This window comes from Heterodontus francisci, chromosome 10, assembly GCF_036365525.1.
Source record: "Heterodontus francisci isolate sHetFra1 chromosome 10, sHetFra1.hap1, whole genome shotgun sequence".
Taxonomy (NCBI): Eukaryota; Metazoa; Chordata; class Chondrichthyes; order Heterodontiformes; family Heterodontidae; genus Heterodontus; species Heterodontus francisci.
Window position 1 is genome coordinate 121346140 of NC_090380.1, and position 14823 is coordinate 121360962.

A 14823-nucleotide genomic window follows, 5' to 3' on the forward strand; every position below is an offset into this window, starting at 1 on the left:
ATGGGGCTTTCATTGGATTGGTGAGATGTAGCCAGCGGTTAGTCGCAGTGAATGTTGGGACTTCTCTCTATATGCTACCTGATTGACAGCTGACTTTCCATATCAGGAGGACCCTCAATACTGCTGGATTATTTTTTGAGTTGATTCCTGCCTATTTTCTCTCCTCCCTAAAAAGCTGTTGAGGCTGGGGGTCAATTGAAAATTTCCGAACTGAGATTGATAGATTTTTGTTGGGTAGGGGTACTCAAGGTTACAGAACCAAGGGGCATCAATGAATTTAAGATGCAGAGCCATGATCAAATTGAATGACAGATCAGGTTGGAGGGGCTGAATGACCTCCTCCTGTTCATATGTTCCTCTTCCACATCCTCCCACTAACTCCACTGCATTCATTGCACTACTCCCATCAATACCAGGAAGCAACACTTGAGCAGGAAGTGATTCCCATCGTCTCCCTATGCTGCAGTTGATTTAGTCAAGACAGGTAAAGCTCCAGTGAAGGCTGATCTATACTGATGGTGGAACCCAGACCTCAAACTGACGTTGGTATCAGGCCAGCAGAATCATTGATTCGGAAATGATCACGCATGCTAGGCTTCCAGCTCTGCTGTAAGTGGGGCTTCAGAAAGTTCAGCCATAAAGTAGGAACTATTTTAGCTACAACTGAAATGTTAATAAAAGGTTGACATAAAGATGCATCTATCTAACTCCAGATGTCAAATCTTGTCAAATCTGATGGATGATAGGCACAGGTGAATTTTATTAGTGACCAGTTAATGTCAGTGAATACCTGTGACTGGAGCATTACTGAGGAGAATTCTGTTGCTGGTTATCTAAGGCACAATGGCAAGTGCTGAGGTGGTCATGTACACATTTTAGACAAACTAAACTACTCACTGTGCCAAAGAAGGAAAAGAACAAAAGGTTGTTCTTTGGCCTGTTATTGAATGAGGATGAACTCCTGGAGGTGTCAGTAACAGGTCGGACAGACTTTTATCCAGATCTGCTGGGATTAAGGGTCACTTTAAGAACCAAATACAGTCTGTCAGGGAAAACAACTCGCTCCTATTGCGGGTTACATTGTCAACAAAGCCTGCTTACGCTCAACAGAATCTAGCTTCAGGCTTGTCAACTTTGGAATTCTCTGCAGATGATAGAGTTGAGCATAGGATAGATACATTCGAGCATGGCTGAGATATCTTTGCTTCTTTATCATATTTACACAGGATGTTTCTTTTAAGCTTGAAAGCCAATTTACATTGGGACCCCTAACTAAGAGCAGCAAATAAACACAGCACAGGAGACAAAGCAGTTACAACACAGCTCGACATGGAGAGATCTTCATATTGGATGCATAAAGTGGTCCCTGGGTAGCTCCTTGAGCAAAGTGTCTACGGCAGCCTCTTATGGCAGTCTGAACGAGTACAGCAACGTCAGAGGGTCCGTACTGAGGGAGTGCTGCACCGTCAGAGGGTCAGTACTGAGGGAGTGCTGCACTGTCAGAGGGTCCATACTGAGGGAGTGCTGCACTGTCAAAGGGTCAGTACTGAGGGAGTGCTGCACTGTCGGAGGGTCAGTACTGAGGGAGCGCTGCACTGTCAGAGGGTCAGTACTGAGGGAGTGCTGCACCGTCAGAGGGTCAGTACTGAGGGAGTGCTGCACTGTCAGAGGGTCCATACTGAGGGAGTGCTGCACTGTCAAAGGGTCAGTACTGAGGGAGTGCTGCACTGTCGGAGGGTCAGTACTGAGGGAGCGCTGCACTGTCAGAGGGTCAGTACTGAGGGAGTGCTGCACTGTCAGAGGGTCAGTACTGAGGGAGTGCTGCACTGTCGGAGGGTCAGTACTGAGGGAGTGCTGCACTGTCAGAGGGTCAGTACTGAGGGAGTGCTGCACTGTCAGAGGGTCAGTACTGAGGGAGTGCTGCACTGTCAGAGGGTCCGTACTGAGGGAGTGCTGCACTCAGAGGGTCAGTACAGAGGGAGTGCTGCACTGTCGGAGGGTCAGTACTGAGGGAGTGCTGCACTGTCAGAGGGTCAGTACTGAGGGAGTGCTGCACTGTCGGAGGGTCAGTACTGAGGGAGTGCTGCACTGTCAGAGGGTCCGTACTGAGGGAGTGCTGCACTGTCAGAGGGTCAGTACTGAGGGAGTGCTACACTGTTGGAGGGTCAGTACTGAGGGAGTGCTGCACTGACGGAGGGTCAGTACTGAGGGAGTGCTGTCCTGTCAGAGGATCAGTACTGAGGGAATGCTGCACTGTCGGAGGGTCAGTACTGAGGGAGTGCTGCACTGACGGAGGGTCAGTACTGAGGGAGTGCTGCACTGTCAGAGGGTCAGTACTGAGGGAATGCTGCACTGACTGAGGGTCAGTATTGAGGGAGTGCTGCACTGTCGGAGGGTCAATACTGAGGGAGTGCTGCACTGTCAGAGGGTCCGTACTGAGGGAGTGCTGCACTGTCAGAGGGTCAGTACTGAGGGAGTGCTGCACTGTCAGAGGGTCAGTACTGAGGGAGTGCTGCACTGTCAGAGGGTCCATACTGAGAGAGTGCTGCACTGTCAGAGGGTCAGTACTGAGGGAGTGCTGCACTGTCAGAGGGTCAGTACTGAGGGAGTGCTGCACTGACTGAGGGTCAGTACTGAGGGAGTGCTGCACTGACTGAGGGTCAGTACTGAGGGAGTGCTGCACTGACGGGGGGTCAGTACTGAGGGAGTACAGCACTGTCAGACGGTCCGTACTGAGGGAGTGCTGCATTGTCAGAGGGTCAGTACTGAGGGAGTGCTGCACTGTCAGAGGGTCAGTACTGAGGGAGTGCTGCACTGTCAGAGGGTCAGTACTGAGGGAGTGCTGCACTGATGGAGGGTCAGTACTGAGGGAGTGCTGCACTGTTGGAGGGTCAGTACTGATGGAGTGCTGCACTGACGGAGGGTCAGTACTGAGGGAGCACTGCACTGTCAGAGGGTCAGTACTGAGGGAGTGCTGCACTGTCGGAGATGCCATCTTCAAATGAGACATTAAATCGAGGCCCCGCCTGCCCTCCCAGTTGGATGTAACAGATCCCACAGCACAATTGTGAAAAAGCGCAGGGGAGTTCGCCCTGGTGTCTTGGCCAATATTTAAGCTTGAACCAATATCACAAAAACACTCTGGTCATCATTGCATTGCTGTTTGTAGGAGCTTGCTGTGCACAAATTGCTTATTGATTTCCTGCATTATCACAGTGACTAAACTTCAAAAAGACCTTTCTTGGCTGTGAACTGCTTTGGGATATCCTGAAGTCGTGAAAAGCATCAATTAACTTGAGGTCATCTCAAACTCTGCTGCTGCACAAAGCCCCGTTCACCCAGCACCCTCGCTGACCCACATTGGCTCCTGGTCAAACAACATCTTGATTTTAAAATTCTGATCCTTGTTTTAATCCTTCCATGGCCTCGCCCCTCTCTTTCTCTGTAATCTTCTGTAAGCCCTGCAGTCTCTGCACTCATCGAATTCTGGCCTCTTGAGCGTGCCTGATTTGAATCACTCCACCATTGGTGGCCGTGCCTTTAGCTGCCTGGGCCCCAAGCTCTGGAATTCCCTCCCTAAACCTCTCCACCTCACTTCCCTTCTTTAAGATGTACAAGAAGTTTTGTTTTATAATACTCCAGCAAAGTGCCTTGGAAAGCTTTATTACGTTAAAGGGGCTGTGTAAATATACATTGTCATTTTGTGGTATAAATTCAAAGTTCTTTTCTCTGTTAGTTTTTAGTTATTTGTTATGATGTTAGCAGCACTGACAAGGCAATATTTATTGCCTGGCCCTAGTTGCCGTGAACGCATTAAGGCCTGGAGTTTCCTTCATGAGTGGAAATCAGAAGTTGCACCTAAAATTGTACCCATTTTGTCAATGTCACATTTTGCCCAAATTATTTTCAATCTCATTCGAATATTAATGAACTTAAGATGGAGGTAAATGAGCGTAAAGAATCGGGGCCAAAGGTAACTCCAAACCCACACCAGAATATTTCTGCTTTCAGTCTGAAAAGTTAATGTTTCACCTTATTTCACCAGCCAGCACGGCATGACTCGGAGCCTGCAATCGGGAAAACTTTTCCATTTTTAATGTGACACATTTATGCCCTAAAAATACATTAAAAGAAACAGAAGGCACAGAGTGGGTCTCAGTGAGGATAAATATTTAAAAATGCTACAACAATCCCAATTAAAAGATCAGAAGAATGACTTTGTTTTCTGCTACGCCTGAAAATCTAGTTGCATTGTTGAGAAGCTCATGAACAAACATGATCAGAGGAGACTTGCGGTTGAGACGCGGGGGCATGGCCTGTTTTTTAGGGGTGCATTTTCAGGACACCTTCAGGGTTGTGCCCAAGGAGGAGACTCCAGGGTTTTGATTGGAGACTGAGGGACAGAACTGTTGGGCGGTATCGCTTACAAGAGTTTCTGATGTCGAATTCTCACTAAAGCTGGTGACAGCTTGCCCTAAGTAGTTAATACGTTGAATCCCCCCAGCCCTTAATGATTGGAGTATTCAGTGCTTAAACAATGCAGTTTCATTTTCGTCTTCCTTTTGTCTACTCTTGCAAAGTTAATTAAAGGTGACAGCAGTTTTAAGGCAAAGCAAGTGCCCAACAATTCTCACTCATGCACAATATTTTAAAGATTAAACCAGCCTATAACAGCATTGAAACTTCCAGCTGAATATTTCAACATATGAACACAGAGCCCATAGGCTGCAGTTACAGTCAACAGTTTTTCAATTAATTGGCTGAAAATCAAAATAATTTCATCAAGGCTGATGAATTCGATCTTACAGCACAGAATGAGACCATTCGGCCTTTCATGCCTGTGAAAGAGTTTTCCAATTAGTCCCACTCCCCGTTGCTGTTTCCTCACAGTCCTGCAAAGTTTTCTCCTTTAAGTATTTATCCTTTTGAATGTTATTATTGAATCTGCTTCACCAGCTTTCAGAATTGTGGTCATGTCAGTGATAAGCAAGGATGATAATAGCTGCAAGAGAGTATAATTGGACTGTTTGATTCTCTTCCAGGTGTCCCTCAAACCCCCGTAATAAGTGGCTTCACAGGACCAGTCAATGAAGGAGACTTGGTGGAACTGACCTGTACCACAATGGGTAGCAAGCCAGCTGCTAACATCCGATGGTTCAAGGGTGAAAAGGAGATTCAAGGTAAGCTCGCTTGTCTAAGTACAGCAGTGAAATGTTGTAAAATGTCACATTGTTTTCCCGGTTTTCCATTTGCGAGTGATCACCCAGACCTCTGTCAACATGGCTCTCAAGTTGCCAGGACGTATGCTGGGTGAGCCAGGATTTACTTAGTGCTCACTGTGCAGGCAAGGGCAGGACCTCAAACTCCTACCTCACCCTAGACAGTCAGGCAAAGGTCAGCGTTCGCCATTGGGAACCATTGGCATGACCCAGTGGGAGTAGAATTGGTCTTCAGCAGTACCAGTGAATGGGGCGTTGGTGAATTGATCATCTGTATTCTGGCGCAGACATGATGAACCAAGTGGCCTCTTTCTGTGCCGTAAACTTTCTATGATTCTATGAATCTATTACCCCATGCCCAATTTTCTTTTCAATTGACTTTTGTGGAAGGGTAAAATTGAACGTAGAGACAATAAACCGAGCAGCTGATTCACTGTTGCCTATTCTCTGCCCCCTTGGAAGGCCAGTTTCACCCCCTGCTACCCCAGCAGTGGAGCAGCAAACCCTGCAGTGTGCACAGTTAGCTCGGCTCGATTCTCACCCATTCGGTTGAATGTGTGTATTTTACTGGCTGCAGTGTTACAGTGTTTATATTTTTCTCAGTTGCTTCGGGAACTAACATGGTCATCATGAGTCACAAAATGGGAGTGCTGAGCTTGAGTAGCATCAGTATTACTCCTTCATTGAGATGATGCTTGAAAGAATTATTGCATATTCTGTCTCCGTCTTACTGACCAGTTATACCTGCTCTGGTGCCCAGATGTCACAGTAACCAGAGCACCAGATGGGCTGGTATCATGGTTACCAGACCACCTGATGGGCTGGTGTCATGGTTACCAGACCACCTGATGGGCTGGTGTCATGGTTACCAGACCACCTGATGGGCTGGTGTCATGGTAACCGGAGCATCTGATAGGCTGGTGTCATGGTTACCAGACCACCTGATGGGCTGGTGTCATGGTTACCAGACCAGCTGATAGGCTGGTGTCATGGTTACCAGACCACCTGATAGGCTGGTGTCATGGTTACCAGACCACCTGATGGACTGGTGTCATGGTTACCAGCCAACTGATGGGCTGGTGTCATGGTAACCGGAGCACCTGATGGGCTGGTGTCATGGTAACCGGAGCACCTGATGGGCTGGTGTCATGGTTACCAGACCACCTGATGATCTGGTGTCATGGTTACCAGACCACCTGATGAGCTGGTGTCATGGTAACCAGAGCACCTGATGGTCTGGTGTCATGGTAACCAGACCACCTGATGAGCTGGTGTCATGGTTACCAGACCACCTGATGAGCTGGTGTCATGGTTACCAGACCACCTGATAGGCTGGTGTCATGATAACCAGAGCACCTGATGGGCTGGTGTCATGGTAACCAGACCACCTGATGGGCTGGTGTCATGGTTACCAGACCACCTGATGGGCTGGTGTCATGGTTACCAGACCAGCTGATAGGCTGGTGTCATGGTTACCAGACCACCTGATAGGCTGGTGTCATGATAACCGGAGAGCCTGATGGGCTGGTGTCATGGTTACCAGACCACCAGATGGGCTGGTGTCATGGTAACTTTAGCACCTGATGGGCTGGTGTCATGGTTACCAGACCACCAGATGGGCTGGTGTCATGGTAACCAGATTACCTGATGGCTGGTGTCATGGTTATCAGACCACCTGATTATTGACTAATGTCATGGTAACCAGAGCGCTAGATGGGCTAGTGTCATGGTTACCAGACCACCTGATTTGCTGGTGTCATGGTAACTGATGTATTGCAGTGTGTGTTTTGTTGAATTTAGTTTCCATTTAATAAAACAAATTGCCAATGTAATGCAAAGCAGAAAGTTTAATTCAGTGCTTTAAAAAAAAACAATTGTCTGGGTTATGAAAAATATGTTGTTTCCTCATTCTCCCGAGGGTTAATGAAGATATTAAAATTGATATCCAGCAATAATGTCAACCCACACTGTGAGCAAAGGCATTTGGATCGAATGGTTCAGGTCAGCTGAAAACATCTATTTTCTTTAATTCCCTGAACTTCCCAGTTACTGGAGCTCTATTCCACAGAGTTCCATCAAAACTAATAAAACAACTACAACATCTATTATTGATATTGATGCAAGCATTTGTCAGTCTCAGACTCTACATGCATTGCCAATCCACTGTAATCTCACGTCACGATTCAGACAGGACCGGTCACTCAGCTGGATCTCTGACCTCTGTCACCTGGTCAGGTGACTCTACATGTTTAGAGGTCACTGGGTCACTTTCCAAATTTGTTGGCAAAATTCCTGAATCACAACATCTAAAAGATCTGCTGCACATTCCGATACTGCTGGACCTGCAAAATCCCATCCAACTGGCTCATTGTCCCAAGTGTGAGTCTCGACATTGGGAGGTGTATGCCTATTCGACCACAGTAGGCATCACAGCCCGATCCTGCCCTCACAAACATACACAGCCAGAGACGCGAAGTAGTGATCAGGAGCAGGAGCAGTGCCAGAGTTTTTCCCCTCGGCCAGGGTCCCTGCCCTTGATCACTGCCTAGCTGAGGAGAAGCACAACTCTCACAGTTCCACAGTGACCCACCTGAAATAACACTTCTAAAAAGCCAATCTATGAAACTGTGTAGATCAGAACTCAAGGAGAATCTGCAAACTGATTGCTTTGTGCTCACAGCAGCAGCTGCAAGAGCCACTTTCTGACAAGTTAGATTTAACTGTCACTCAAACTGTGCCTTAAAAACAAAATAAATGATCCTTATTTACTCCCTGCAGAGTTTATGATGCTGTACTTCTCTCTCACTTCCTGCTAAACAATGTTTAGGACCCAGACTTCCCTCCAGTAAAATTCCAGGCTATATTTAGGACATACTGACCCATGTCCACACACAGACACATAAGCAGACCAACAGAGACAGTGACACACACAAACATACAAACACAGACATATACACACACACAGACATACCCACCCACCCACACAGAGACATACCCACCCACACAGACATACCCACCCACACACATAGACATACACACACATACATACATACACACTCAGACACACATACATACATACATACCCACACACACAAACACAGACACATACATGCATACTTTCATACTACACACACATACACACTAACACACATTCCGGTACAGCTACAACACTGGCATCTACCCGGCAATGTGGAAAATTGCCCAGAAATGTCCTGTACACAAAAAGCAGGACAAATCTGACCTGGCCAATTACCGCCCCATCAGTCTACTCTCGTTCATCAGTAAAGTGATGGAAGGTGTTGTCGAGAGTGCCATCAAGCGGCACTTGCTTGGCAATAACCTGCTCAGTGAAGCTCATTTGGGTTCCACCAGGGCCACTTGGCTCCTGATCTCATGACAGCCTTGGTTCAAACATGGACAAAGGAGCTGAAATCCAGAGATGAGGTGAGAGTGACTGCCCTTGAAATCAAGGCAGCATTTGACCGAGTATGGCATCAAGGAGCCCTAGCAAAACTGGAGTCAATGGGAATCAGGGGGAAAACTCTCCACTGGTTGGAGTCATACCTAGCACAAAAGAATATGGTTGTGGTTTTTGGAGGTCAATCATCTCAGCTCCAGGACATCACTGCAGGAATTCCTCAGGGTAGTGTCCTCGGCCCAACCATCTTCAACTGCTTCATCAATGACCTTCCCTCCATTATAAGGTCAGAAGTGGGGATGTTCACTGATGTTCAGCACCATTCGTGACTCCTCAGAAACGGAAGCAGTCCGTGTAGAAATGTAGCAAGACCTGGACAATATCCAGGCTTGGGCAAGTAACACAAGTTCCAGGAATTGACCATCTCCAACAACAGAGAATCTAACAATCTTCCGTTAACATTCAATGGCATTACCATCACTGAATCCCCCATTATCAACATCCTGGGAGTCACCATTGACAAGAAACTTAACTGGAGTAGCCATATAAGTACCATGGCTACAGGTGCAGGTCAGAGGCTAGGAATTCTGCAGCGAGTAACTCACCTCCTCACTGCCCAAAGCCTGTCCACCATCTACAAGGCACAAGTCAGGAGTCTGTTGGAATACTCTCCACTTGCCTGGATGAGTGCAGCTCCAACTGGATGGGTGCAGCTCCAACAACATTCAAGGAGCTCGACACCATCCAGGACAAAGCAGCCCGCTTGATTGGCACCCCATCTACAAACATTCACTCCCTCCATCACCGACGCACAGTGGCAACAGTGTGTACCATCTACAAGATGCACTTCAGCAATGCACCAAGGCTCCTTAAACAGCACCTTCCAAACCCACGACCTCTACCTCCTAGAAGGACAAGGGCAGCAGATGCATGGGAACACCACCATCTGCAAGTTCCCCTCCAAGTCACACACCAACCTGACTTGGAACTATATCACTGTTCGCTGGGTCAAAATCCTGGAACTCCCTTCCTAACAGCACTGTGGGTGTACCTACTTCACATTGACGGTTCAAGAAGGCAGCTCACCACCACCTTCTCAGGGGTAATTAGGGATGGGCAATAAATGCTGGTCTTGCCAGCAATACCCACGTCCCATGGTTTTAAGGAGTGCCTGAAAGAAGGATAGAGAGGCGGAGAGATATAGGGAGGGAATTCCAGAGCTTAGGGCCAAGGTAGCTGGAGGCACGGCCACCAATAATGGAGCGATTAAAATCGGGAACGTGCAAGAGACCAGAAGTGGAGGAGTGCAGAGATGCAGGGGAGTTGTAGGGCTTGAGGAGATTTCAGAGATAGAGAGGGCATGAGGCCATGGTGCAATTTGAAAACAAGGATGAGAATGTTGATTAATCGAGAGCCAATGTAGGCCAGCGAGCACAAGGTTGATAGGTGAATGGGACTTGGAGCGAGTTAGAACACAGGCAGCAGACTTGTGGATGACCTCAGGTTTACCAAGAGTAGAATATAGGAGACTGGCCAGGACTGCATTACAGTAGTCAAATGTAGAGGTAGCAAAGGATGAGGGCTTCGGCAGCCAAAGAACTGAGATGGGGCAGAGTCAGGCAATGTTACAGCAGGTGGAAATAGGCAGCCTTAGTGTCAGTGCAAGGATGTGGGAGGAAGTTTATCTTGGGTCAAGTATAACACCAAGGTTGGGAACAGTCTGATTCAAACACAGACAGTTGCCAGGGAGAGGGATGGAGTCAGTAGATGGAGTCAGTCAATGGAATTTGTGGTGGGGACTGAAGACAATAGCTTCTGTTTTCCCAATATTTAATTGGAGGGAATTTCTTTTCATCCAATACCGGAATCTGACAACTTAGAGTTAGTGGAGGAGTTGAAAGAGGTGGTGGTAAGGTAGAGCTGGTGTCATCAGTGTACATGTGAAAACTAACATTGTACTTTTGGATGATGTCATCGAGGGGCAGAATATAGATGAGAAATAGGAGGAGTCCAAGGATCAATCCTTGGGGGACACCAGAGGTAACAGTGTGGGGGGGAGGAAGAGAAGCCATTGCAAGTGATTCTCTGTTTTTGATTAGATAGATAAGAATGGAACCAGGTGAGAGCAGTCCCACCCAGCTGGACGATAGTGGAGAGCCAGTGGAGGAGGATGGTGTGGTCAATCATGTCAAAGGCTACAGACAGGTCGAGAAGGACAAGGGGGGAAAGTTTACCTTTGTCACAGTCTCCCAGGATGTCATTTGTGACTTTGATAAGAGCTGTTTTGGTCCTGTGGCAGGGAGGAAACCTGATTGGAGGCGTTCAGACATGGAGTTCTGGGAAAGATGGGAATGGATTTGGGAGACGACAACACGTTCGAGGCCTTGGAGCGGAAAGGGAGGTTGGAGATGGGGCAAGGATGGTGGGGTCAACAGTTTGATTTTGAGGAGAGGGGTGATGACGGCAGATTTAAAGGAGTGAGGGACAACACCTGAAGACAGAGAACCGGTAATATTGGCTAACATGGGGTTCTGGAGGGGAAACCGGGTGATCAGCAGATTAGTGGGAATAGGGTCGTGGGAACAGGAGGTGGGTCTCATGGACAAGATGAGCTCAGAGATGGAATGAGAGGAGATGGGAGAGAAACTGGAGAAAGATGTGAGTTTAGGGTTAGGGCAGGGGGGAGCTTTAGAGGAAGTTTGGCCCGGTGGGTGAGGGGCAGGGAGGGACGCAGTGAGGCAGATGATTGGATGGTCTCGATCTGAGTGACATAGAGGTACCTGATCCCTCGCACTTACTGTTGGAGGTGAGGGTAGAGGAGACGGGGGGTGGGGGGGGAGGGGGGTTGTTTAAAACAACAGTTACTAGTGGAGAAGGGAAGCTGGATGTTATCTTTGCCTTCCTGGATGATCTTTGTATAGTGAGCACCTTTACTGATGGACAGCCTTACCCAATAATGCTTTCAGTGATCAAGACAGACCTGGTGATGAACAGTTAAACCGATTGTTAACCAAAGACGTTCTTGTCGGCATCCTGGGGGCTTCACAGAGCTGAGATGAGGGGTATAATGGGGAATGATTAGGGTGGGAAAGCATCATAGACCTAGTGGGGAAAAGGGCTGGAGAGGGGCTGATTTAGGGAATCACTAGCTTCTGAAATATCGTGATGAAAAAAATTGCCAAAGGCTGGATAGTTGGGAATTGGAGACAGTGATGGCGAGTGACAGGTGAGAGAAAGGGAAAGGAAGGCGGTGTCCAACAGAAAGGTAGCCAGTGTCGGGGCGGTCAGTATGGGGGAGGGTCAGTGTGGAGGAGGGTCAGTGTGGGTGAGAGTCAGTCTGGGGGACTGTCAGTGTGAAGGAGGGTCTGTGTGAGGGAGGGTCAGTGTGAGGGAGGGTCAGTGTTGCGGAGGGTCAGTGTGGAGGAGGGTCAGTGTGGGGGAAGGTCAGTGTGGGGGAAGGTCAGTGTGGAGGAGGGTCAGTATGGGTGAGAGTCAGTCTGGGGGACTGTCAGTGTGAAGGAGGGTCTGTGTGAGGGAGGGTCAGTGTGAGGGAGGGTCAGTGTTGCGGAGGGTCAGTGTGGAGGAGGGTCAGTGTGGGGGAAGGTCAGTGTGGGGGCCAGTCAATGTAGGGGAGGGTCAGTGTGGGGGAGGGTTAGTGTGGGGAAGTTCAGTCTGGTGGACAGTCAGTGTGAGGGAGGGTCAGTGTGGGGGAGGGTCAGTGTGGGGGCGGGTCAGTGTGAGGGAGGGTCAGTGTGGGGGAGGGTCAGTGTGGGGGATGGTCAGTGTGAGGGAGGGTCAGTGTGGGGGAGGGTCAGTGTGGGGGATGGTCAGTGTGGGGGAGGGTCAGTGTGGGGGAGGGTCAGTGTGAGGGAGGGTCAGTGTGAGGGAGTTTCAGTGTGAGGGATGGTCAGTGTGAGGGAGGGTCAGTGTGAGGGAGAATTAGAGACCGTGCTGGCGAGTGACTTGAGGGAGAGCATTTTTCAGGGTCTCATTCAGAAAGTGGGCTTGGGAGGGGAAGCGAGTGTAATTACAGAGCAATACAGGAAATGATCAGAGAAGACCTGATCAGTGATCATAGGAGTAGCAAGGCAGCATGAGATGATAAGAATCATCGAATTATAGAATGGTTACAGTACAGAAGGAGGCCATTCAGCCCATCATGTCTGTTCTGCTCTCCGCAAGAGCAATGTAGCTATTCCCGCTCACCTGAGTTTTCCCCTCAGCCCTGAAATTATATTCCTCTTCAGATAATTGTCCCATTCCCATTTGAAAGCCACAATTGAACCTGCCTCCACCACACTCTCAGACAGTGCATTCCAGATCCTAAACACTCACTGAACCTGCCTCCACCACACTCTCAGGCAGTGCATTCCAGATCCTAAACACACACTGAACCTGCCTCCACCACACTCTCAGACAGTGCATTCCAGATCCTAAACACTCACTGAACCTGCCTCCACCACACTCTCAGACAGTGCATTCCAGATCCTAAACACTCACTGAACCTGCCTCCACCACACTCTCAGACAGTGCATTCCAGATCCTAAACACTCACTGAACCTGCCTCCATCACAGTCTCAGACAGTGCATTCCAGATCCTAAACACTCACTGAACCTGCCTCCACCACACTCTCAGACAGTGCATTCCAGATCCTAAACACTCACTGAACCTGCCTCCATCACAGTCTCAGACAGTGCATTCCAGATCCTAAACACTCACTGAACCTGTCTCCACCACACTCTCAGACAGTGCATTCTAGATCCGAAACACTCACTGAACCTGCCTCCACGACACTCTCAGACAGTGCATTCCAGATCCTAAACACTCACTGAACCTGCCTCCACCACACTCTCAGACAGTGTATTCCAGATCCTAAACACTCACTGAACCTGCCTCCATCACAGTCTCAGACAGTGCATTCCAGATCCTAAACACTCACTGAACCTGCCTCCATCACAGTCTCAGACAGTGCATTCCAGATCCTAAACACTCACTGAACCTGCCTCCACCACACTCTCAGACAGTGCATTCCAGATCCTAACCACTCACTGAACCTGCCTCCATCACAGTCTCAGACAGTGCATTCCAGATCCTAAACACTCACTGAACCTGCCTCCACCACACTCTCAGACAGTGCATTCCAGATCCTAAACACTCACTGAACCTGCCTCCACCACACTCTCAGACAGTGCATTCCAGATCCTAAACACTCACTGAACCTGCCTCCACCACACTCTCAGACAGTGCATTCCAGATCCTAAACACTCACTGAACCTGCATCCACCACACTCTCAGACAGTGCATTCCAGATCCTAAACACTCACTGAACCTGCCTCCACCACACTCTCAGACAGTGCATTCCAGATCCTAAACACACACTGAACCTGCCTCCACCACAGTCTCAGACAGTGCATTCCAGATCCTAAACACTCACTGAACCTGCCTCCACCACACTCTCAGACAGTGCATTCCAGATCCTAAACACTCACTGAACCTGCCTCCACCACACTCTCAGACAGTGCATTCCAGATCCTAAACACTCACTGAACCTGCCTCCACCACACTCTCAGACAGTGCATTCCAGATCCTAAACACTCACTGAACCTGCCTCCATCACAGTCTCAGACAGTGCATTCCAGATCCTAAACACTCACTGAACCTGCCTCCACCACACTCTCAGACAGTGCATTCCAGATCCTAAACACTCACTGAACCTGCCTCCATCACAGTCTCAGACAGTGCATTCCAGATCCTAAACACTCACTGAACCTGTCTCCACCACACTCTCAGACAGTGCATTCTAGATCCGAAACACTCACTGAACCTGCCTCCACGACACTCTCAGACAGTGCATTCCAGATCCTAAACACTCACTGAACCTGCCTCCACCACACTCTCAGACAGTGTATTCCAGATCCTAAACACTCACTGAACCTGCCTCCACCACACTCTCAGACAGTGCATTCCAGATCCTAAACACTCACTGAACCTGCCTCCACCACTCTCTCAGACAGTGTATTCCAGATCCTAAACACTGACTGAACCTGCCTCCACCACACTCTCAGACAGTGCATTCCAGATCCTAAACACTCACTGAACCTGTCTCCACCACACTCTCAGACAGTGCATTCCAGATCCTAAACACTCACTGAACCTGCCTCCACAACACTCTCAGACAGTGCATT

General features: G+C 48.7%; 1 protein-coding gene across 1 annotated transcript in view; it reads left to right on the forward strand.

The window, feature by feature from the left end:
* Positions 1–14823, forward strand: part of LOC137374244 (cell adhesion molecule 2-like) — a 912392-nt gene that overhangs the window by 357283 nt on the left and 540286 nt on the right. Inside the window, exon 5 of the mRNA XM_068040031.1 lies at positions 5043–5180. Coding sequence (XP_067896132.1) covers positions 5043–5180 — 138 coding nt within the window. The remainder of the gene's footprint in view (positions 1–5042; positions 5181–14823) is intronic.